At 41.6% G+C, this 26,352-nt stretch overlaps 1 protein-coding gene across 7 annotated transcripts; it reads right to left on the minus strand.

Moving 5' to 3' along the window:
* Positions 1–4,069: 4,069 nt before the first annotated feature.
* Positions 4,070–25,503, minus strand: HPRT1 (hypoxanthine phosphoribosyltransferase 1). Of its 7 annotated transcripts, none has more exons than XM_075162030.1 (10): positions 25,343–25,503; positions 23,150–23,256; positions 21,489–21,672; positions 15,933–15,998; positions 14,901–14,918; positions 12,783–12,865; positions 10,396–10,442; positions 9,690–9,893; positions 8,088–8,164; positions 4,070–7,454 (listed from the first exon to the last, which is right to left on the minus strand). In XM_075162030.1, exons 1-10 carry the CDS (start codon positions 25,367–25,369, stop codon positions 7,407–7,409), a joined length of 861 nt encoding a protein of 286 aa, XP_075018131.1. In that variant the 5' UTR covers positions 25,370–25,503; the 3' UTR covers positions 4,070–7,406. The 7 variants fall into 7 exon arrangements, 6 of the variants coding, with proteins under 6 accessions (XP_075018131.1, XP_075018135.1, XP_075018132.1 ...); XM_075162034.1 differs by lacking the exon at positions 9,690–9,893 and adding an exon at positions 24,767–24,857 and having other exon boundaries at positions 25,341–25,442; XR_012675537.1 differs by lacking the exon at positions 9,690–9,893 and having other exon boundaries at positions 8,088–9,087; positions 25,343–25,454.
* Positions 25,504–26,352: the final 849 nt, after the last annotated feature.

Below are 26,352 nucleotides of genomic sequence, written 5' to 3' on the forward strand. Positions count from 1 at the left end.
AAAATACTGCTTTCCCTCAGGAAAACAACTTAATAACCTGGTTTACAGGAAAATTGGTCAGTTAAAGTGATCAGTTCTGTACTTCTACACTTGTATTAATTTTACATCAGATTTTTTTTAGAAAAGTTTTCTGTTGTTAGCATTTGTAGGTGGAGTGTGAGAGTTAAAAATCAGGTTTATTCCTCCTTTTTAGACCTTTCTGTGGTGATCAGTTCGATTTTACTCAGCTAGAAAAAGAGATTTCCACCTCATTCACAAACAGAAAACTCCTGCTAAAACTGTGCTTTCAGGCTACAGTCTCCTGCCGGGATCAAAACGACTTGACAGTAACAGGAGAGTAAAAGCACCGCAGAGTTTTCGGAGCAGCGGGCAAGAGTAAAATTTAGAGGCTAAATCAAGCCAATAGGAAGAATGATCCCAGGGGAGAGAGAAAAATGCGCCCGTGGAGGTGGCTGTGCTGTGGGCGAGCAGCACCAAGCCGTGGGAGCGGTGCCCGTCTGACCCCCCGGCTCGGGGCGACGGATGTGCCGAAGCTGGGCGCAGGGATGTCGGGAGCCAGGGCTGAGGGCGCAGCACGGGGTTTGGCATCTGCCGCAGCAGAGGACGGCGGTGTTAGCTCCCCTCTGCTGCTCCCGGTACCTTGTGAGCGTATCTCTGCTCCGCTCCAAATATTTCAGGATATTGCCAGGTATCGCTACAGAAAGCCCCGGGGGCAGACATCCAGCTGTGCTGCTCTGAGAAGCTGGGACAGCTCCTGTCATGTTTTTTTTTTCCTTAAATGTAAAAGTTTGCCTTCAACGTGTTTGCAGGTTGACTTCACTACCGCATTTGAGCACAAATCACTTGGAAAAAAAAAAGCAACAGAAAACCTTGCAGAACATCCCTGGTCCGACTCAGTCACCCGGAGACCCTTATCGCACCGCGCGGCCGCAGGCACTGCATTGCCGGGGCAGCCCTGTTAAGCGCCGTGCAGCCGTGCAAAGGGGCAGCAGCACATGCAAAGCAGCTTGGGCAAGCTTTTCTGTTTGTGTAGGATAAAGCAAGACGTATATTTTTTTAAACATGAAGTCTGCTGCATTAGGAATGTATGTGATCACTGCGGCAGAAAAGTCTTTGAGCTTCCTCCGTAGTTTTTTGGTGTGATTTTATAAACAAGCTGGAAGGTGGCAGTTCCCTGTGGTAGGTAAATACACGCAGCACATTGCACCGCCGCGTGGCTGCTGGGTTTAGTAGGTAGACACCAGACAAGCTTATTAATCGCACGCTTCTACACCAATCTTTTAATTTCAGCCAGACCGAAACCCTCCCACATGCTCAGGCTGAGGTTATGTTACTCTGCTCACAGTACCAGGTACCTCCATTAGAGAGGCGGCGGTGTGGGAGCCAAATGAGGTGTTGCAGATTCCTGTAAACACTAAAAAAGCAACCCAAAAAGCCACCTTATCTACCTTCAGCATTTCCCTGCTCACCTCCTTTGATGCAAAAGGAATTTTTGGCAAAGGTTGGCAGCTCATTGTGGTATCCAGCATTATCTTGCTTTCCTTGCACTTCTTGCCCACCCACCTCATCTGTTTTTCCTCAGCTCACATCCAGCGTGCCCTGAGCCAGGACTGGCTTTTGTAGGTGTTTGTGCAGTGCCTTGCACAACAGCAGCTCCCAGTGCTAGATGTTAATAAGTTCAGGTCTTGCTCTTTGCACTACGGAGGAGAAGAAACACTTCCTCTGCCTCGCTCTCCCCTAGCAAAGGTAATTCTGGCTGAGTAAGGTGGCTCTCACTGTGTACCCAGTTATGCAGCTGGCCTCAGAAGGAAGCAGCCAGTATCCCCCATGCAAAACTGCACTGAGGACAAAAACCTCCTTGGGTTAAATTAAACGTGGCAGGTAGCAGCCGCATGGCAAAGCAGAAGCCAGCTCACCCGCTCTGCCAGTAAGAGTTTGCTAAAGCGAGAGTGCGATGACCAGAGCAAACGATGGCACTGGCGCCCTGATGACTCAGTGGTTCTTGGCAACGAACTTACCAAATGGAAGAAAAATACAATTTCAAATCTTTTCATTTCTGAAGCAAAGGATAAGACATTGCTCTCAGTAATTTCTCACGTAAACCCATTCTTGTGTGCTGTTCAAGTAACAGAAGATGAAGGTTACTCAAAATACAATTCAAGTAGACCATGTATTCATTTATAAAGTGTCCAGAGTGAGTTCTCATGCCTTATGCTCTGCGAGAGAAAATAGCTTCTACCTCATACTGAAAGGAAATTATTTGAGTGTGCACAACTGCGAGGCAAGGTCTGGTGGCAGGGAGGGGACTAGGTGGTGTGGAAGATGCAGCTAGACAAGAGGAGCGGGGGTTGTGGTTATTCTTTACTAGAAAGCACAAGGTGGTTTTTCTAATTGCAAGCGTAAGGAGTTTACACTGCAAAGGACATTTCTGCCTCATATTTTGTATTCTCTGATTGCTGTTGGGTACTTTGCATTTTGTGAATGGAAGAGAGAAAATTGGCAAGAAAGGAAATTGAGGAGAAAAAGATCTGATAAATGTACTGCAATGCATATTTAAAAGGACACCCCCGTGCTCTCCTCCCCCCGCCTTAGGGCTGGCTTTATCACATCCCAGCTCCTCAGGTGGGAAACAGGCGAGTGAAGCATCGGCATCGCTGCTCTGGCGCTTCCCGGACCCCGCAGGTTACCCTGCAGAAAGAGCAGGAAAGGCAGCGCGTTTCGTCAATACCCAGAAAGTCTGGTTCCAGAGAAAAGGATTTTATCCCTCTCCGAACTGAAGGACAGCTAAGCCAACACCTAGCGCTGGTGACAAGCCCTGTCCCGGCTGCTTCGCGAGCTGCACGCCGGCGGTGCTCGCAGCGGCGCATCGCGGCAGAGGGCGGCCTCCCCGGCGGACGCTGGATCTGGAGGAGCAAACCCAGCCCCACGCCAGCATCCGCGGCCTCTGCACAATGTACAGGGCATCCCATGCAAAATCGATGGGGAGACGTGGTGCTTTCAGTGGCAGGATTGGAACAGGTGAAATAAATAGGGTTACTTCGCTGCCATGCGTAGCAAAATATTGTAGGAGAATTAAGTTTTGACTAAGTTTCTTCCAAAAGCGATCCTGAAGCATTCCCACCGTGGCTCCTGAGATTTCAGGATTGTAAATTGTGCATGGACAGCCACCAGCTGTAAGAAACCTGACAGAGCTGGGGCTGGAGTTGGAAAGAGATGGGCCCTTATTTAATGGATGGTTCCTTATTTATACAGACAGACATTACATATTGGGGTATTTTCCTGGCTACGCTTGTGGAGGGCAGGGGTGGGGGATCCCTACCTGTAGGAGAGCACAGACTGTCTGGGAAAACCCCCCCACCTAATGCCCAAAGTTGTAGCTTACACTCAGCGATTCGCTACGGGCACCCTGGAGATACGCAGAAGACACGAGAGGGTTGGTTCCCTTTCTGGTTATAGCTGGCGGGGGGGAATAAAGAAGCCACCAATAATCATTTGTTAGATAAATAGCAGCCTCTTACTGGAACAGGTTACTCGACCTGCATCTTGATTTACTCACCGTCACAGGCCTGCCTCTCCTACCCGCTTCTGTACGGATTTTCACCTTCTGAGAGGTGTCAGTTCAGCAGTTGGTGTTTTACCGGAGGAAGAAAGCCTGGTCACGGAATTCAAATGTATCCCCAACACACGCCATGCACCAGCCTTCGGCACTTGGCACTTGCTAGTGTGGTCCCTTCCGCAGCTTCCCTAGGGATGAAAATCCTCACTGCCAATTCTTACATCGCGCTGAATCTTTGTGCTTTTCTAGCCCTACCTTCTTTACCTTTGGGTCTGCAGCGGAGTACTGGCACGTTTACAGAGCTAGGAAGCAATTTCCCCATCAAAATAGTTATCAAACTACAACTGCTTGTGAAATGAAATAAATTACAAGGCCTTAAACACTAAAAAAGAGGAAAAAAAAAAAGGAAAAAAAAAAAAAGACCAGTCTCATTTGCTTATAAAGATACTTGCATACAGTTGAGATCTGATCTTGCAAGGTGCAACCTGAATGGGAATTAAAGGCAGGCAGACACGGCAGAAACAGTCCTTTAATGAATCGTGAGTAACCAGCTCCCCGTAAGCGGTGTCAGATCCTCACTGCTGGATTAGTGCATGCTTGACAGGATTTTCAGAGCATAGTAGACAATGAAACACCACCAACATTTAATCAGTCAGGATATACAATTACAAGGCAGCTTAAAGATCCTCATTTGTCTCAATTTTCAAAACCAGGATTCACCCCCCGAAGTGAACTGCCAGCTCAGTTCACATAAAGACTTTTAACCACATCTCCCAGCTCTGCCTAGAGCACTTCAGATTCTGATCAGCGTGAATTTAAAGCAAGAAGAATAAACACTCCAAACCAGAGCTACACATTTGCGGTACCAAGTCAGGCAGCGTCAGTGGTCTGCGGCAGGCGAGAATTATCAAAATGTACAGAAATGCCAGATTTCACAGGGTGAGACAGTATAGTAAAGCCTATAAATATTCAAAATTATTTTTCCAGCATACATTTGTGATTCATAAAATGTGGAACTATAATGAATTTCAAATGCCACATAAATGTTCAAATACCAGATTTTCTCTGTGCTTTCATAATGTTTTAACAATATATGTCTGGGTTGCATAAAGTTTGCATTTAACTTGTGAAGGTGTGACTAAAACCCCAGTCTTTCAACCAAAATTACTGAATAAAAAGTAACGATTGCATTTTCAACTTTTTTCAAGTGAGAATTTATCTTCCTGTAGTGCACACACAGGTGCTGTAAAAGGCTGCAGTATGTTAGAACTGCTCGAGCAAGGGCGAGAGAGTGGGTAACTTTTTCTCTGAACAATTTTCATAGAGAATAACAAAAGCTTTTGAACGAGGAATCCCTCTGGGGTGATAAAACTTCAACTGACAAGCGCCTATGTGAAGGAAGTGCAAAAAAAAAAGGTGCCCGTTCCCCAGCATTTGAAATGTGGGAACATTCAGTAAGATTTTTTTTTTTTCAAATATTGACCTTTTCCATCAGACACAGGCGAGGTTTGTTAGAAGGCAGACCTGGGATCCTGCAGCATCGCTCCTGGGGTCAGTGTAGCTTGAAAGTATCTTCCCAAATCTCTTCCGTGACTACACCACGGGCAGATGTCCTTGCAGTTGCAACTCCTACCCCAGACAGACCAGTAATTTCCCCAGTCCAGCTATGGTTTGGAAGATAAACCCCTTGTTATGACTAACTCAACCTCTCCTCCCTTTCCCAAATCACAGCATTTCAATAACTGTCTTAACCAAGACAGGAAAACATTTCAGGACAAACTAATTTAAGGGTTTAGTCCTAAAAGATATCGAACATCATCAATTCTCATTGTTTTCATGTGTAAATAGGTACTTTTAAGAGGTACTCTCTAGTGTAATCTCCAGATGCCATTAATTTACTTTAAAACACATTGTGAAGTAGGAACTATTAAGAAGGTTAACGAAAACAGTACTTTTTAACATTAGACCTTAAGTTCAACCAGAACTAGTGAAAACTTGAATGGATGTAATAATCCTCAAGTGGGTTTATATTTTTCTATATTGCTTTTGTGTTTCCTCTTCTTGGAGATGCATCATATATTTTGCAACAAGTCGTCCCAGGGACAGTACAGGCTCTCGAAAAGGCAGATACACAAACGTTACTTAGGACATCGAGAAATACAATCGGTCTTGTAGTGCATTTAGAAAAAAAAGCTCTTTGGAACATTAACTATAACATTGCAATAGTATAGTATAATCATGACCAGTGTTCTAATATTTGTTAATGAGAATTTTTACAAACAGACCTCCTACACATTGTGGTCATTTGATCTGAACTACATTGTGTAAATTATTCATATTTTAGGCCTGCTACTAACTACTGCAGTTGTAACTGAGCACGCCATGGATGGACAACAATGCGCAGTACTTGGAAAAGCACAGAAGCACGACCCCAACTTCAAAACCACAGAAAAATCTGTCAAAACAGGCTGGCAAAAACTTCATTATGTATTAAGCACCGAGCAGTGTTAAATCCGAGCATACAGTGGAAGAATCCACGCGCAGAACTACAAGAACCATGTAAGCTAAGGGACCGAAAAGCACGGCACAAGGACAAGGTGTGAGATGGGCTGCCATGTTTAGAATTAAACTCGACACGAACAGAGGTGTTAAAGAAACAAACCCAAATGATTATTTACGAAATGGTTGTGGGTTTTTTTTTCCACGTGCATATGTTTAATGAACATATAATCTCCACTCTTCATTTTTGCCAAAACAGAACAAAGGACAGTGCTTAAACCATTTTCTCTGAAATCTAGTTTGGTTACAGAATATGCAAGTGTTTCAGTATTTTCCCTCAGCACTTTATCATCTCTCTCGTAGATAGGATAATGTTAACCAAAAGCTCTACAAAGATAACAAATGTAGAGTCTGCCTTCACTGTCAGAAACACTTATGAAAAATATTACTGAGAAGAAAATTTCAAGAGCACTTTAATACACAGAATGAGTGGCATAGATTTATGGGGCTTATTTTAAAGAGACAGCCTTTATTTAAAGTACTTTGTTTTGTAGATCTTATAAAGTAAACATTACAATACTTTCTCAGAAATATATTAAAATTGTTTAAATTTAAAAGGCAATTCCACTGGCTGATGGATATTTTTAAAGAAAAAAAAATCTAACAGAAACAGGCAGCTCAACTAAAACTAGATTTTAGCATTCTGTTTTGTCATTCCATCTCCTTTAAAACAAACAAACAAACAAACAAACAAAAAAAGACATTTTTCACCCAGACTTCCTTTACAGCAATAAGGCAACTCCAGGAGATCTGAATGAGCTCCTTGGAGATTACAGATACTGTAACTGGCTGCTCCTCATGCTTTATAACACCCACAGGTGCAACTATCCATTAATCACAATCACATTTGTGCATTAAAATATAAAACTTAAATTACAGATTTTAAAAAATATTACTAATAGACTTCCCTATCATAAAATGTTTTACATTTACAGTACTTGAACTATATCAGTTCTGGGTTGATGAGGTTTAAGCAATTTACCACTGCAAGAGTTAGACTCTGGAGCTCACAAACAGCACAACCCAACCAGGGGCAGCAATAGTCGGTAGAGTCATAGTGCAAATCAAAATAAGAAGTGCAGAATTGCACTAGTTGTTTACATTTCTAAAATATAAATGAACAAGACAAGATCTTATATTGTACATGCAATAAATTATAGTAAGCATATGACAGTGGGGCTGGGGCATTCTACAATTTTAGCTGGTGTACCAGAGTTGAAGCCTGTGAAAGATAGGACTCAGTAAACAAAACATTTCAAAGCTCTGTTGTCATAGCACTTGAACTATGCTTTCATGCTTTGTACTTCTGCTTCCCCGTCTCGCTGATCACACAGATATGCTGAAACAAAATAAAATAAAAAGCTCCTGTTAGAAAAGTAATGTAAGAGACCAATGTTTTACATATGTATTCAGTAATTCTCAAACAAATACAAGCATGCTATACACGTTTCGGTACGAAAGAATCTTGTGATACTGTTTATGCAGAACCTGAGCCTTTTGCTGTCTAAAAATCTCAACACTGCCTTCTTCCTCCTCCCTCCGATTATCACACCCAGAGTCTGATACAAGGTTGGCGAGATCCAGATGAAGAAGTCATGACTTAGAATAAAAAGTGAACCCCTTTTAACTTCCAAGGTCTCTCTTCTCTAGTTCTTATATAGCTAAGTAAATGCATTTATTTGTTGTAGACATCTGGTAAGGTAAGAAACTTCACACAAACTTCACGTTATTCCAAAGTTGACAGAGATGTGTAGCCTCCATTCCACATGTAGCAAAATAAATTTTAGTTTCATAAGAGCTCCAAAACACTGTCCTGCTGCTCTAGGGTTTGCTTTCATTGTTGCATCACCAGCGGAACAGATTTGCACACGAGGCATGATTTACGGAGGAGGGAGAGTGATGTGAGGAGACTTCCCTTCCTTCCTCCTCCCTAGTTTTAAATGGACAAAAACATACGGGAAAAATTACTTACGTTCAAATCTCTAAAGTATTCATTGTAATCTAGGGCGTATCCCACAACAAATTTGTCTGGCACTTCAAATCCAACAACTGAAAAAGACCATAAGTCACCAGTATGTTAGAAAAGAACTTCCTAGAGTTCACTAGACCGTTTTACAGAGACAATCTGGAATTTTATAGATATGTATGCATCATAACTCACTTTATTTCTTCCACTCAAGTATCCTCGGATTAATATTTGAGCTATTTTAAAATTTTAACTTACTTTGTTGATTTATTTCATCAACTAAAGCAAAATCAAATAGATGTATTTATTGGTTCCCACGCAGCAGCATGGTGCTAGCATGCAGTCTGCAAGAAATGAATGGAGGCACTTAAATCTACCGACAGGGTATTATTATCAGAACATAAAATTCCTTGAAAATTTCCTGCAACTTTGTAAACACATAGGAAAAGAGCCGATACTTCCCAGCACTTCCTGCATGCTTGTCGTGCCAGTGCAGAAGCAGCGGAACTGGTGAGCACAGCACAAGTCAGCCTCATAGTATCATTCAAAAGGCAGCACCTCTGGGAGCTGGACCTGCGCCTCGGGTAGGGCTGCAGGAACGGCACCCAAAGGCAATAACGAGTAGGCAGGTTCAGTCGTCAGCTCCTTCAAAACTATGGGTGTGCAAGTCCAATAAGACTCTCCGTGAAGGGCTGGGAGAGTCAGCACAGAATAATGTGAATATCAGAACCACAGTTATTGCAGGGAAACCAATCCTTTGCCTTTGAGGGACTGCCCAGATGAACTCCACTCTTGCGACTCGCAGGCCATGACCTGATACGTAGGAATACACTACGACTGCAGGACAGCTCTGCTAAAGCACGTCTTGGATCCTGACGCCTTGGTATAGAGAATAGTGAAGAGCAAAGGGCACTCTGTTCTCTATGGAGTCACTTGCAGGTTTCAGAAACAGGTAGAGGGGGTTTTGTTGAGTTGTGTTGGTTTTTTCTTCTCCCAGAGAAGCTGCCTAAAAAGAGCACATCAGCTATTCCACAGATTGTCTAAACAGGAACAGCTTTAGCAGGACAGTTCGTGGGTGGTCAAACAGTATCAGTCCAACACACTATAAAGTGACCAAAAATATAAAATTATATAAAATACCAAGTAATATAAAATTTCCAAATGGCTTTCTCCCCTCATGCTAAAATGAAAGGCTCCTGAGCACAGGAAAGCTGTGTGGTTTTTCTCTCCCTGGCTACAATGAGGCTCCGGAAGGAAAATAGGGAGATAAATCATATAATTCAAAGGAAAGGCTGTGTGCTTTTTTGGAAAAATTAAGGCCATGTTTAGCATCTACTTGGCCTCATAATACAGGGATAAAACGGAGGCCCAGCCATTACTGCCTTGTTGTCTCTTCTTTCAGAGCTCACGTGTCCTGCACTGAGCAGGTTGTCTCTGTGGACAGATGGCAAAACAAGTCATCTGCTGCAAGATGCTCAAAAGGCAGACCATTAACCCAGCTAAGCCTATAATAAGATCTCAGGAATGAGGGGCATCCTTGACTGAGGGGAACGCCTCAATTAAGCTTTTAAGACATCGAAAAATTTCAGTTCCAGAATATTGTACAACCTTGGAAAGAAGGAGTAAGACGATGCGATTCTGCTGCTAAATTCACTCCACTTCCATAGTGAAAGTACATGGTCCAGATTAACAGCAATTTAGCCTCTGGAACAGGGTTAAAACACATAGCCCTTCCCAAGGCAGGAGGAGCCGTCACTCTGGTACCACTGTCTGCTCTGGATGCTATTCCTTTCTTTATGGTCTTGGGACAGACTGGAGGAGACAAGAAGGGTGCCTAGATATAACCGGTTTTGTGCCAATTTAGGCATCTTATCACTGTAAACTTTTATCAGACCTGCTACCCCGTGTGGTCCTCCTACATTCCTGGGGACATCCAAATGGCGTGAGATGGCTAGGTTTAGACACGCGAATCACTCCCAAAAATGTCAAAGGTGAATCCAGCAGATTCTGCTGACCAAAGCATCTGACTACATGCAAGCTGGGAGAATTTGCACATGAAAAGGGTGTAACCTGGACCAAAATATCAAAATTTGCTTTTCATATAGTAAAATGTTACAAAAAGTTAAGGAAAAAAAGCATCAGATTAAGTCTGTCAAAATACATTCCAAATATTTAAATTCCCTAAATAAGAGCAAAATCTATCAAGAATCATTAGTGAAAACTTATTTGGAACATCCTTGGGCTTTGACCAAAGGGTACACAATACATTGACATATTTTTAAAAATGAATAATGGTTGTTAAAAAGTCACTTACAGTCTGGCCGATATCCCACACTTCGAGGAGTTCTTTTTACCAACAAACTGTAAAATAAAACCAATGTAAAACTGAAACATGGAAAAGCACCGGGTACAAATATATGAGACTGTTTTGATGACAGACAAGCTGAATTTGGCCTAAATGTGCATCACTGAAAGCATAACTACACGTTTTAAATTATTATTTTATTTGCAGGTGCAGCTGATCATAATGACAAAATCAAAACTTCCTAGAATCATGAATGGTTCACAGCCTAAAGGATAACTAACAGGTCTGCAAGAAAGAGGCTAGAAGATACGGATCTGGATGGATTTTCATCATGAAAAGTGACTTAACGGGGTTTTATGTGTGTTAGGAACTTCAGGCGTAATTTAGCTTATAGGTAAAGAGGTGACAACTTGGGATCTGGCCAGACCAACTGAGCTCTTTTCAAAAGCATTAGTATTATGAAGCAAAAGTTCAGCTGCTTAAATGCAACCTCAATTGTGCTTCCGCAACATGTCCTCAACTGTTTTTCACTGGCAGTACTAATTACCCCCATAAAGAAAATCAGTTCTGATGATCACGTGATACAAACCAGCTCCACTTTTCCAGAATTAACAGTCAGAGGTGTAAAAAGCATGGAGATACAGAGTTGGGGGTATTGTAGTAGAGAGAAATGCCTTGCTAGTTTGATTCACTTACTATTCAGTTGAGCACTTCTACCTCTTAGAAGACAACCCCACAGGCCTGACATTTGATTGTCTTTGCCATACAGAGACTTTGCGAGGTAAAGAAAAGTTGGTCAATGGATGAATGTAAAGACAGAGGTCAGCATAACTCTGTGTATTAAGCACAGACCTCCTTCCCTCCTGGATCACCCCTGAAGGTAGGGCTTCATTCGTCAGTCACAGCTTCAATTTTAGACAGTTACTGAAACTTCTAGTTGTGAGACCTAATTTTTGAGAATTGGCATAGGATTTGATCAAAGAAGCCCCAAAATCATATTAGCATTAATTCACAGCTCCCTGCAACAACTGCTTAATTGTCAGAGAGAAAGAAAATTAAAAAAGAAAAAAAACCAAAACCAACAAAAAAAACCCAGAAGAGAGGCAAGTGAAGTAACGAAGAACATTACACTATCTAGAATGATCACGTTTACCTGCTCAGGTCTTTGGCAGACCCAAATTACTGCAACAGGTTTAAATAATAGGAAACTGGACTTCGCTCATACTAGATTATATTCATGATGTACACTGCAGAGTTAGGGCACTATTCAGTGACAGATATTTAAAATTTGACACACTTAATCCAGCCAGGGAGAAATCCTCAACAACCTCACCTTCAGCAGGTCACCTCCAGATTATCAGCAAGAAGAGCTGTTCTCGTACATCTAACAACTGCTTTGACATTGTTATGGCAACACAACTGATTAGATATTACACACAGCTCTGCTTTATCTCTAATCCCCAGCAATCATTATGTTTTTATTGTAAAATACACAACCACAGCATAGCAGTGTAAAAGACGCAATTTAAAAAGAAGTAGGAAGAATGTTGATATTGGTTAATAATATAATATTATCCTCAACATTTCTTGTTTTAAGTTATTTAATTATAAAATGTTTTGAAACTAATTGATTAAAGATGTAACTAAGTAGAAAAGCCTGGAAGAGCATATGGCTGGGTGACTCTCACAGAATGACCTCTAAAGCTCAGCTGCACTATGCACACTACACAAACAATGTTAGTGTGCAAACTAATTTAATTCTACAATTAAAGAAGGCAAACTAAAAAAAGGTCTCCATTGCACAGGTACACCACTGCACTATACTGAAGTTGCAGATAGCGCAACCAGAAACAAACATGTTTGGATAGATACTACATATACATAAGGGACAACCACTTATTTTTTTTATCCCCATCTCTAGTAAAAGTCTACATTTATGAACTAAATTTGTGTTGAAAATACCTCTACCAACTTGAGAGGGTATTTGTTTAAGCCCAAAAGATTTAAATTATTCCATATACTTCTAAACCTGACTTGGACTTCAGTGGTAAAACCCCGCAAACCTTACCATAATATGGTAAGGCAAGATATGTACCAGGCAGGCACAAGCTACCTGCTTTCTGAAGCACTGAAATTCCTCCAGCAGTGAGATTGGAAGGAACAGTGCTTCCGCCAGCCTAAACGAACGTATGTTCTCATAACAAGTGAAAGTGCTTTTGGAGTTTAAACAAATACTAAACTCCAACAGATCGCATCATATATGACTCCTATGACTCCTGCAGAAATGTTCCCTCCCATTTCTCTTCCATGGAAATGTATTCTATACTTTTTTTTTTTTAACTGTGTGTCCTTCTTAAGGTGAAATACAGCACAAATAATCATCATTAAAAATTTACCTGGCTACTTTCACCATCTTTGGATTGTACTGCTTAAGTAGAGACAGCAACGTTTTCATTGTTTTACCAGTATCAATTATATCCTGAAAATAAAAATCTCAAGTAAGAAAGAATATTAAACATGTCAGAGTAGCATTTTCAAGTTTCTACCACTGAAATTGCTCGTCCACAATAGCATGAAAATATGCCAAAATACTGTTCATAAGCAAATATAGGTGACACGTAACACCATGTTGTGCTTACACAACTATGCTCAGTAAAGTGATCACACACATTAACAATACTTCTTAATTGCTGTGGGTAACTACGACTTTGAAAGCAGTTACTGAACTATGACCTTCTTGGCTCCTTTTGGAGATTTTATGGCTGCACATATAAGCAGAAAAAAATATAGGGCTTACAACTGAAGCATCAGGAATGGACTCCTCATTTGGACTGAAATAATCACATGATCTTTAGAGGGACGGTCCTCACCCTGGCCTGAAATCAAGCCTATTTGAAGTGAAGGAGGTAGATAACACAGAAGCAGCAGTGTCCTGGTTTCAGCTTATTTTCCCATGACTCCCAATTAAAATAAAAATCAAACAAAAAACTCAACAGAGCACCCATCAGCAACACCATCTTTAACACTTAATGCTTTTAATCATGGTTGTAAACTCAAGAAAAGTTAAAAGACATACCGATATATAGATAAAAATAAAAGTTGGCAAATAAACAGAAGTAGCTACTTCCACACTCTAAAATAAAAATAGAACCTATTACTGATTCTGTGTTGTGTGATTATCTGTTTATTGGAGGCGAATCTCCATTTTGTTCACATTTTTTTGCACATTAAAGGGATGCTGTCTAGAAAAGCCTAGTGCTCTGGTGCACAAGATATTAAACCTACAATAAATGTGCATTTTTATTGTTTGACCGTTAAAACAGTGATTGGTAAAAGGGTTCATATTTGACAGTGTATAAGACAAGTCACTGGATAGATGATTCACTGAACAAATGAGAAACTAACCTAGTTAGCTGTCTGGGACTTTAAAGACATACATTCATCTGAAATGGAGCAGATACATAATTAAATGCATCTGCCTATCTGAAGCAAAATATACTTCAAAGGACACCACTGGTCACACAGATGACTGCTGCATACATAGTATTTTGGTAGGAGTTTTGGAACTGAATGTGCTTCCTGTGGAATAATATAACCTTCTCAAATTAAAGAAAAACCATACACAAACCCCACATTTTATGAGAGGAAACATCCTTCCCTTTGGCTGCTTAATCAGCTGCCATAGCTGTTTTCTTCGCTTATAAACAAGCCATTTCCATTATTTGGAGCCTTATGACATCATTAGATTGCACATCCATTTTTCCTGTCTACTGCTGCTGCTTCCCTAACCTGAAATTGGCAATCTTACTCAAGAACATCCTTTGTCAAAGCGATACTTACTGAACATAAGCAACACTGTCCATCAAGAAAGAGTTATGAAAGCAAGAATTAAGCAACAGTACCTACTAGGAAATCAAACTGAGGTGTCCTGTACCTGGTATCACCCAAAGAACCATGACAAGACAGAGGAATGGAAATTTAGCAATTGCAAAATGCTAATTAGGAATTAGCATTCTCTATGTCACTATTCTCTAAACAAATTATACACAGGAACATTGGGCTTAGATCTGTTTTTCACATATTTTAGGATATTCCTACTATGAACCTCTTTCTACCCCTGCAGTTTAATTTCCTAGCTTGCTGTTATAAACCCAGAACAGTAATATGCTTAATATCGCTTTGTTCAGGCTACTTTTTAAAATATAAAAATAAAATAAAATATTAAAAAAAAAAAGACGACATTTTGGAATTGACAGAATCCCCGAAAACTGAAAGTAAATGCAAACAATTTTACATGGATATTTTCCTTTTTAAATTTGGCAGTTGAATGCAATTTGAGAATTCAAAACACAGATCATTTCAAATTCAGGGCCCACTTGCAAAATTCAGGCCTGGAATCAGAAGCTGAAAGCCTTGAAACCAGAAACTGTAGGTTTTCTGGCTTAAGAACAACTTCTGTAAGAACTCTTTTACCAGTCACACATTAGAACTTCAAAGTGAAACACAATACTTACTTCTACAATCAAAACATTCTGTTGGGTGGAAAAAGGAAAAAAAAAGAAAAATCAATTAGTATTAGAGAATATGCCATTTCTTAGATATATTCATCTCTGGAACTTATTAATTTTCATTGCAGTTAAATATTTGCACCACCATTTATGTATGTTTACACATGTAACAGCAAATTCTATGTAGTTAACATTTCTGATGCTCTAATAACAATTAGCTGGCAATGAGATTCTCCTCAGTATCTCACACTGAGTACAAATTGGTCTTTAAATAATTTAGACTTTGAGAATTCTAGATATATGCAAAAGAGATCACAACAGAGCCTATACAATTCGTATTCTTGTAATGCAAAAAGTGTCGTACTACAGAGACACATACAATTCTGTCATACGTACATCCTTTATATTGAACTGTGACACACATGCCTTGAAGATCACATGCATAAGGAGAAGGGGAAAGTAATGTGTTCTGACAGAGCAGGAGACACTGATGCTTTAACCCCAGACATCTGGCTCAACGATCTCCACAGATTTCTCCACCGGAGAAAAGCAGATTCCCAATTTACATTCTCCCATTTCCTTCTCCCTTCACTGCCTGTAACGGGAATCTTGGTTCCTAACCTGGGCTGCACATTACACATCTCGACAGTATGAATTCCCATCACTACCTCAGTGAAACGCCAATACAGCAAATAAATAATGCCGCTCTCTTTTAAAGGTAATTTGTAGACAACAACCCACACGAGATTATTCTTCTTAGGCACTGCAGAAAAAAAAAAAGTCTCCTAAAATTTGCTGATGCTGAAGATGGTGAATAGTGGGGTTTTTTTTGTAAGTTCAGACTAAACTGATGGTTTTGGTGGGGCTTATCCACTCTCCTGGTATACAGTGGTGAATACTTAAATGAAACTCTTCTGTTTTCTTTTTTTTTAAACTCTATAATCTTCACACACTAAAAGAGCAGCCTTAAAACCAGGCAGGTATGTGGGTTCTTTAGTGGTTTTGTTTGTTTGTTTTTAAACATACAAAGAGCCATACCTTTCCAGTCAAGGTTGAGAGGTCATCCCCACCAATTACTTTTATATCTCCAGTTGACTGATCATTCTATATAAGAAAGAGGAGGGCGAGCATTAGCATTACCAGAATTAAAGTAGTTTTTCTTCCAGTAAATACCAGAACTGCAAAGTACATAACCAGTGAATGTTTATGCTTTCAGAAACACAGCACCAACAGTGTCTATTAACTAAGAAATTAAAAACGATCAAATTCAAAGATGGTATTTCAGATTAAAGATTGTTTGACAAGAGATCTGCATAAATGCAGGCACCATCTCTCATCTGTGCCCGTTATATGTACATACGTATCCAAAAAGATACGATTTGCTATGCATTCCCTACAGATATGGAGATAGGACAAAACGCACTTCAGTTTCCAAGCTGCATGCTGCTATATAGCTGGTAATTTACATTTTAAACTTTAATGCTTTAGAAAGCCTTACTCTTTTAATAAGAATAAACAATCATAACAATAACAAGAATAGCCAGCAAGCAAGGCACAGATTAATATTTAGAAACACAAGCTACAAAAATAGCCAGAAAAGCTTACGTTTGCCTAGTTTACAACCAATATTAGTAAAGATCAAATTACTTCTTATAGTAATTGAACAGCAACATAGGTACACCATCACTACAACACAGCATTTTGCTTCAGTAAAACTAAACTTTGATACAAACGTAAATGAACTGTTACGTAAGAAAGTTAAAAACAGCTGCTAGGAGTACTTCGCAGATCTTTGCAGTTTATTTAAAATCATTCGACTGATTTTAAACCTTGACAGTGTCTCACAGTTCATATTGGATGCTTATTATGCTTATTATTGTACTATTTACAGATGACGACATTGTCCTACAATGTAATCATTTCAGTCGAAGGCTAATATCGCTTATCAAACTTTATTCTCGTAGCTCCTTACCATATATCTTCCTTTTAGAAAAATAGTAGCATTTTGCTGCTGCACCTTGACGCGTGCTGCACAATTACGCAGACACGCAGCAAAACAGCAGTTCTTTCCCAAAACCCAGAAACTGCAGATGCAATAGAAAGGGGACACAGGGGAACAGAGAGACAGCCACGTACAGCTTCCTGTTTTTACAGCCGCATGAAGACGGATATTCATGCTATATGAATTGTCGGCAAAAACTAAAAATGTTATCACAAAAAAGGGGAAACAAACGATTTGGAGAGGCACACACCAAGTACACAGTAAGTAATGCTAGGATGATAGTAAAGAGAAAACTTATTCAAATCCTTTGGACAGTAATGTTAACAATCTAGGATAAAAAGTGCTGACAGCTCTAGGTACGTAAAACCAGATGATAAGACTAACAGATACTTTCTTTTTCAGATTCCTATGACAGAACATTTAACAAGAAAAAGTAAATTATTAGAAAAAGTATCTTTTCAGTCTTACCCCATGTGTTTTAAAGAAAACATTAGTTTCAGTTATACCACTCTGAAATTACACTGAAGGGGCATGTTTCATTACTATAAGGAACATTCATTTTTGATAAATAGTCAACTGTTTCAGTGCTTCCGTAACAGTGCAAACAATAACTATACCAAACAGCATCAATGTCACTGTGTTGAAAAAGTCCAAAAACAAAGATGTCCAAAATGATTGCTGCTTGACCCAGTAGATATACACACTGCTACTGAATGCCTGAGATACTGGCTAGATCAACCACAAAAATGTGGTTCAGTTAAGCACTGTATTCATAAAGCTAAAGCACATTTCCTGTGTTCACCCATCTTAAAATTATCTTAAATGACAGCTTCTTTAAGCTTTTCCTTGTTTATATTACATGATTCTCTCTTATCTATTCCTACACTAATAGGAATTTCACCCTCCTTCCAAGGAAAAAAAACATCATTCCTTACAAAACAACGATGGAGAAAGATATTACAGGTATTTGTTCCATCAAAATTACATGCATAGATGACAGACTCGTACTCCTTGGTATATGCACAAGATCAGGTTCCTGATGATCTGTTTGGCTACAAAGCAACAGACTGTACTCAAACAAGAACACCACAAAAATGCAGGTTACTATAAACCTTTGGATTATGATGATCAGCGAAAAAACAATCTAACCTACAGAAACTTTCCTGCTCCTTCCCACCAAAACCCATACAAATTGCTACACTTTTTAACGCAAAACATAAATCTTCATTGGCATATAAACCTGCATTCCTATGCAGGTACTGAGTTCCTGAGCAATTAAAGGATAAAAAACAGTTAAAGAATTTCCAACACTGGTTGTAACCAGATTTCCATTGGAAAGAACTTTGTTTAATAATTAAGCAATGTTTTAATTATCTTCAGGAGCATTATTTCTGATTTCAGTACTAGTAAGACTTTAATGCTTTGTGGTTTAACACATAAGAGTTTTACTGTTTAGATCTGTTTTCACTGCCTCCCCGTTGTCACTGCTGGAAAACAATAACTCTTTACAAGATCGTAACTCCTGACTCAATGACTCCAAGATCACCTTTTAAAAAGGCATTTTAAGTTCCTTACAGTATTTTCTATAAGTCTTGGTTAACAGAGATCTTTCAGAATACTGCCGTGACCAGCCTAACCAGAGCTTATCATGTTCTCCACTGAAAATCCCTATTTTCCCCAGTGACAGTGCAACCCATCCATTGTCTTTTGGCTGCCCTTCATGACTACATAAGCAACGTTTGCTCATTTCCAAGTTTAAATGCAGGAGACTGGTGAAAAGCCATTCTTCTTGCAGCACAAACAAAATAAACAGTTTGTCAAGAATACAGAGATCTGGGTCTGTTCACAAACACTATCTTCTCATTTCTTAACAGCTTGCCAGATCATTAAAATTCATCTGTAAGGACTCGGAAAGCTGGAGTTACGAGCAAAGTTTAATCACAGCTTGATCATGTCAGTATTCTTAGAGAATTATTTTTGGGTGCGGAACACTATGAACTTTGCATTGCAACACCAAAAAACCCCACATGCTTGTAAATATTAAATGATCAGTTTGAAACAAGAATAGAACCTCAATTACATCAATTTCAAAGTCATTACACAAGTTCAGCTGCTTTGTTTATGCGACCAGGGTATTTTTAACATCTTTTATCCAGTCTGTAAAGACAGGCAGCATGAGCTAGTAATCGCATCCAAAGACAGCCACAAGAGAGCTAGCTCCACTTTCAACTGTCCGTTACAGTTTGTGATGGTTTTCACATCACTAAACACAAATCCCTCCATCTAGTAAAGTACAGATAAAAACTACAGAGCAGATTTAGCATTCTAACGCTATTAATGATGGAAGACCTAGTCAATCTGTTACATACACGTTCATGTTAGGACAATCTTATCCAGTCTATCAAGTTATGCAATCTAAAGGATGTTAGTCTGGATATTAATAACCACCTAAGAGAGTCCACAGAAATGAAATGCTCATAAATACTGTAGTGGAGGCATAGGTAACAGGAGCTCCTCACTCATCTAGAACAAGAAAACATTCTTTTATAGAATTGGCTGACAAAACCAAAAACCCTGAAGCCAACACCTCAAGGAAAACATTCTGCTTAGCCAGCTTTCTGTCTGAATTTCTCCACTTTTCTCTTCATCTACTCGTTTTTACTACAAAAACAGGCTTCTAATTTCCATAAAACTTACTTTGCTGCTCACTCCCCTATTAATATCAAGGCACTCTAGTTCTGGGGAGTAATAAACAAAAGCAGCTGTAGTAAAGAAATGAATCAAAGCATGCCTAACACACCAGTATGAGCAAAGAAAACATGCATACAAGGCAGCCTTGCTTTTTAACAGAGGGTTTTTTTCAGGTGTTTCAAACCTTTTCTCCAATAGTTTTTTCCAAGTTAGTCAGAAAGTGGAGAGAGTGAAAGGGTGTAGTCTTTATGTTGTTTTCTAAACAAGCCAAGTAAGTTATTGGAAGTGTTACTTGAAGAAAGCAGAAGATACACAATTTCCTCACAAAAAAAAAGGTGGGAGTCATCATTTTCTGTTCTTTAACATATTATCCTGTAGTAGAGACATTTAATTTTCTGTTGTGGCTTTTACAGGCAGAATATATGGGCATGTGGTGGCTTAGTGGTTAAGCGGACTGGCAGCAGGAGCCTGAATCTTTTGGAGGGAGCCAAAGGAAAGGGTGTCAAACAGCTCTCTCCCACTGATTCAAATACGGTGCACAAGCAGAGAGAGTACCTTGTGAGATACAACCAAAGGCTGGCATGAACCTTTCTGCCCAGCCATGCCTTCTCGTTAAAGAGCATAGCTAAATTACTGCCTCGCACAGCACACGTGGATGTGGTTTCCAGGTAACCCCTGGACGGCCAGCCGTGTGCACGCCTCAGGCAGCCAGGGCTGCTCGTCCTGCAAACGGACTTGACCAAAGCCCCACGCAGTTCTGGGCTTCGCCATGAAATGTCAACAGATCGCTCAACAGCAACCATGAATTTATGAAGTTCTTTGACAGTCCAAACTAAGTCTGCAAATAACTCCATCTCTGGTTTCACAGTTTAATGAAATGAAGGATGAGGTTGAGTTTCCAATTTAGTAATCTCTATTTTTTTCTACTGAAATAGGCACTCGTCTACGACTGTGACAAGTAGCCTATACTGCTGACTTGAATGCAAAGTTGCTGAGACAGAACTAACAGCACAACCTTACGAAACAATTTATTCCAACGCTCTAAACTGAAACCAAAAAATGTAATTATTTCCATGCTACAGATGGTTTTATGGAACAAATCATAAATACCATCCTGAAAACATGAGACTAGGCTGTCGGTAAGTCCGGAAGCATACAGTACTAACATACATCTGCTTCTTCCTTTGACCTGCACAACATAACCTCGTGCTTCCTTCTATAAAACTTACATGTTACCTCATGTTACAGAATGTTCAATTTCCCTATAAAGTTAAATCCTTGTGCTCAGAATGAAAATAAATTATTTTCCAAAAATGTAAACCCAAGGCAAGCTATGTCTAGTCTTGAAAAGGTAGTGCCATATTCAGTGATCACTAATCACAAATCTAAGTTTATGAACCTAGTCTTTCCTCAAGGCCAAATACAACTAATCTTATTCATTGTTTGGCTAAGCCGAACAAAAGATGAGATAGTGAACTCGACTATAACCTTTTTTGCAGCTTTCAAGTCTTCCAATGAATGACGTCTAAGCCACATAAGAATTCCTGGAATTAAATTTTTGTAGCCATAGTTGCAGGAGAATCCTCTGTATTATTCTAGAGTCACAGCTTTAAAGATGGGGTAGTGGGCAGAGAGGAAATTGTTTAACAAGTAAAGGACATGGAAAGGGTCTCTCTGCTCTGCATAAGGATTTTACTGGGCTGCGGAGATACCAAAGTCTAAAAGAAAACAGATTACAAATAAGGTAGAGAAAGAGTAAATTAGCTTGTGACTCTTAATTCCCTTAATTATTTGTTTAATATTAGCACATTCTGGCAGTAACAATATTAAACCACCTCTGTCAATAACTTGAAGTTAGTCAAATTTATATAAAAACTGCACAGTACTGCAGAGATACTTACACAGTAACTCTTCAACCTGATGAAGTCGACAGTCATGGGGATTGATTTGTCACTGTTTCTGTTCAGTGCTTTGATATAGTCTAATAAATCAGCAAAAAACTTATAGCCACCCTTAAGTACACAGAGTGCTACAATATGGTGTCCTCCCATGCCCTTCATAATTTCTCGTGCCAGTCTCTCCGTCCTATGCAAAACCAAGAAAGAGTTAGCTGTCATAACACATTTCATTTGCTTACTATAGCAGCAGCATTTTATACCGCTAACAGTAGCAAACACATGCATCAAACTTGAAACACATTTCACTCAGAAATATTTGCCTACCACTTTTACACATTATTGGTCAACAGAGTTTAGCTTTTCAAGGTTAATCTAACAGTAGCACTGCCAAACGCCTTTGTTTTCGTACGTCACACTCAGCCAAAGCAAATCTTAACACTCTGAAGCTGTTTCACCGTCAGATAGGCGACACGAAGGTGTGTTTTCTCCTTCCAAAGATAGATTCAGCTCCCATGCAAAGAGCAACGTAAGCTAACACAACCAAAAAGGCAGTAGCCCTCACTAACTGAGGAGCAAGAAAATTCTCAAATTGTAAACTAAAGAGTTTATGTTTATTTGCCAAGCTAGAATGCCAGAAATTTGTCCTAACTGCAAAATACAATAGCAACAAAGCAGAGCAAGAGAACACTGCACCGTTTTTCTGCAATCATTGTTTCTAAATTTATCTTGTAATTTATTTTAGAAAGCATGGTATGTATTTATTGTGTGCCAGCTGACAGCAAGTTTCTCAGAGAAAGCCTGTCGTTATAAACTTTACGTTAATTACTTAATGACATGTACTTTGTCCAATTTTTTCCTTTATATGGACTTCCAGTGCAAAGTTTTTACAATATTTAAAAAAAAAAAAATTATAAGAATGTTTATTATATCTAATCAAGCAGGATCACGCAAAATCTAGATGCATTCCTATTCACAAGATCTCCAGGAAGATCCACCCAGCACCACTCTTAAATGGTTGTGTGCCTCCAACAACTGCTTCACTGAATTTGTTATTCATTCTCTTAAAGGGAATTAGCAACTATCAAACACAAAGTGAAACAAGAATGCCTTGTAGGCTTATGCACCCATTCTGATCACATGAGATAAAACTTCCACAGCACATCACAGATTTCAGCAAGCACAGAAGTGACAGACTGGTATTTGCAGAGGCTAATGTCTTTCCCAGAAGGTAGGAGAAAGGTGGCTATTACTTATCTAGCATAGGAACATGAGAAAATCTAAGATGATGCGATTAATAATTTACTTTTATTAATATCCTAGGGAAATTCAAGAGACTGTAATTGTTTTGAGACTGAACTGGCACAACAAATAACATCTTCTAATGAGGTTTTAAGAAAGTAAAACATCAAAGAAACACTGGAAAGAAAGTACCACAAAATTTCACCTGAGAATTATGACAAATTTCCAAAAAATAGCATAACTGCACATGTACAAACTCTTAGAAGCCAAACAAGAAAGAGTTAATTAGCACTTGTACTTCTTAGCCTCTAATTAAATGTAATCTATTTACACAGTCACCAGGCAGCAAAACTATCACTGGAAGATTGTTTATTCCAGCGTCATGGAATCAGCTGGAGCAGTGTACTGTCTGAAGTCAAACAAACCTGTCCATGATGAGCCCATGAGGAATATAGACTTTTTCCAAATCATCTGCATAATGTTTAGGTATGCAGAACAAGTCCAGGTCGTAACCTTGTTCATCATCGCCAATCTGAAAAGGAAATAAAGTGAGATTTCTACAAAGCCTTATAGAAAGAGGCTGCTGTCATGAGAAACTGCAAATCCTTTGCTTTATCCAGTAAACTATCAAACCCATTATGCTCATCAGGATCACCTTACTTTCCCTCTCTATACAAACATTAGTCATACTGACCACAGCATAAAGTGTAATCTAACAGAACCTATAGTTCAGAAGAGTTGCTTGAAATATCACATGAGCTGTTGTGCAATACAATGTGGGAAAGAAAACATTCTCCTACATTGGAGAGCGGGAAAATGAAGCTACTACACCTCAGTGAATCTCTTTATTCCACTAAAAAAATAATCAAGGAGCTTTTTAACACCTTTGATTTTCCTAGTGTAATGTAAAACCCGCATTTGCAATTAAGCAAGCAGAGGTTTTGACATGGACATCTTCTAAATCTCCACAACACCAAATCACAACAAAACACACGAGCCAGTTTTAAGGACAAGACAGCTATGTGAGCAGCACAGTTATCTGCTGTAAAACAAGCCTTCTCACACCACCATCTGCAAAACGCGGAGGTTCAAGATCTTTCAGAATCTGAAATGAAAGCCCTGCTTCAGCAACCTGTTCCGCACGGGCAAATTCCCTGCATGAAACAGCCTGCAATATTAGCAAGTGAATATTAATTAGGACAAGGGATTAGCATATGTATATAATTATACCAAACACTGCTGACGTTCAGGGCATATCATCACAACAGCATCAGGAATAGCCTTCCCTGAACCTTAACCCTGCTGCAACTAGAAAATTACAATGTGTTTTTTAATTACTTCACTCTCTGGTTATGCAGCTGAACACTATTACATGTAAAATGAAGTTAAGAATTTCAGAGGGAAAACCAAAGCTTATTACTGACAGTTCAGCAGGGCAAGCATTTGAAGTATCCATTTCGGCTACTGCTGCCTTGCAGGACACAATCTTATTTCAGTGCCCAAGGAAGCACTTACCTGGCCTGTGATCAGCCAACCGTTTACATGTTTTTTTGTTGTGTAACCCCTAATGAGTATTTCACATGGGGGATTTCACGAGTATTTCACCCTCCCGTCGAAAACAGACCCGGTATGAGCTACCCACGCACCCGGCTCAGGCATCACGTCCCTGATCAGGGTCCCTGCAATCCAGAGCGGGCTGTTATTTTAAGTAATAAGACAGGTCCCTCGCAAAACACATGGTATTTTCCTGTGGTTCAGACCCATCGTTGTATCTAGCATGTCTACTAAACCTTCCTTTCTGTATTTGGTAGGGAATGGGCCCTTCCTACAGATTTTATCACGTTTTTATTGACTGCAGGGATTTACAGTCGCAACCTTGCGGCCAGCGCAGCTCTCAGCCATAAGACACCACATGAGCACCCGGCACTGGCTTTAAAAAAATAACGAGTATGTAAGAGCCTTAGCAGATACGGCAATGATGCAAAAAAATACCCCCCGAATGCTCTTCCTCCAAAAATACATCCTAACTTAAACATCCTAACACCGCACTCCCGGCTCTCGCCAACAAACCGGTGCCTGCCCAGCACGCCGCGACAAGCAACAGGAATAGGAAGTTGTGCCGCACCGGTTCGATCCGGTGGGAAGTTGTTTCACCTTCATTTCTGAGGCGGCAACTCCGGCTCTGCCCCCGTCCTCCGCGTTAAATCCTCCCGAGACGCCACCCGTGACCGCGAGCCCACCCCCGCGCTGCCCGGCGGCGGGAGGGGGCACAGCGGCCCTGGCACCGCTCGGGGGAAGGGAAAGCGCCTGGGCCGGGGGCAGGGGAGGGAGCCCTGGGGCCGGGGCCGGGGCCGGGGCTCCCCTCAAGGTGACTCCGCGGGGCGGCGGCTCCCGCCGCTGAGGGACACCCCCGCCCCCGCCGCCCGCCCCGCTCCCTCACAGATCACCAGATTTTGGGGGGGCAGGCGGGATCCCCCTTCCCTCAGCCGGCGGCGGCAAGGCGGGAGACACCCCCCTTCAGGCGCCCGGCAGCCCCCGGCCCGGCGCGGCGGCGAAGGCGGCAGCGGGCAGGCTTCCCCGCGGGGGGAGGCCGCGGCGGCGCCGGGGGCCGCACTCACCACGATGCAGGGGCTGGGGGTCGCCATGGAGCGGGGCGGCCCGCCGGCGGCGGCTGCGGGCGGCGAGGAGGAGCAGCGGCGGCGGCGGGCGGCGAGGAGCGGGGAGGCGCCGCGCCCCGCAGCGGCCTCGGCGCCGCCTCTGCGCTCCCCGCCCTCAACATGGCCGCGGCGACGCCGCCCTCTCCGGCGGCCAGCGGCCTGCACTGGGCCCGGCCAGGCGCGGGGGCTGGGGAGAGGGATGGGCATGGGGCAGCCCCGCCGGCAGCCGCCTGCCCGGAGGCGCGGAGAGCCGCCCTCCGCCCCGGCGGCACCGCTGCCCCGGAGGTGCGGGGCGGTTCCCGCCCGGCGCGGGTCACCTCTCCTGGCCGCGGCCGTGCCCATGCCGTGACGGGTGCCCTTCCCTCGCTAGGGCTGTCCCCATCCCAGCAGGCGTGCAGGTGTCCCCCGGGCTGTCCCCCATCCCTGGGTCTGCAGAGTGCATCTTCCCCTCCCCAACACGGTGTGGGGTGTCCCCTGTTCCCTCGTGTCTCCCTGGGAAGATCAGTCCTATCCCCGGGGGGGGAGCAGGGTGTGTAATTGCTGTCATTCCGAAGCCGAGGACAGGGGATGCTCCTCCCTCGGGTGTTCACGTCCTTGGAGGGGCTCCACGGATGGACCCCCCACGCACGGTGGGAACGCTCCTGCCTGGTGTTGCCCAGGCTCCTCTCCATCACCAAGGAAGGCCTGTCCTCCACCGTGGCTTTCTGCACCTTGAAGGAGGAAAGAAAAGGGACTGTCTGCATCACTTCGGGTCTTCCTGCGAATCAGGGGGTTTGGTGGAGCCTCATCCTCCCCAAGCACGGGAAATCCAGCCCCCTGGCACAGGCAGCTGAGGGTGTGGAGAAAATACACCCAAATACCCATCAGACTAGCACTCGCAGGTACTGGGGTGTTGGGGCACTTTCTGTCAGGACAATTGTGATATCCAAATCTCCTGCTTCAAGGCTCCAGTTGATCGCTTGCAGGAGTCA

The sequence above is a fragment of the Calonectris borealis genome, chromosome 13 (genome assembly GCF_964195595.1).
Source record: "Calonectris borealis chromosome 13, bCalBor7.hap1.2, whole genome shotgun sequence".
Classification (NCBI taxonomy): domain Eukaryota; kingdom Metazoa; phylum Chordata; class Aves; order Procellariiformes; family Procellariidae; genus Calonectris; species Calonectris borealis.

Coding starts and splice junctions, on each gene's coding strand:
- HPRT1 (XM_075162030.1), bottom strand. CDS start 25,369: ATGGCGACCCCCAGCCCCTGCATCGTG. Junction 21,673..23,149: donor CATGGGCTCATCATGGACAG/GTTTGTTTGACT, acceptor GGTTTTGCATAG/GACGGAGAGACTGGCACGAG. Junction 9,894..10,395: donor TGTGGGATATCGGCCAGACT/GTAAGTGACTTT, acceptor TGTCTCCTCCAG/TCTGTCCCAAGACCATAAAG.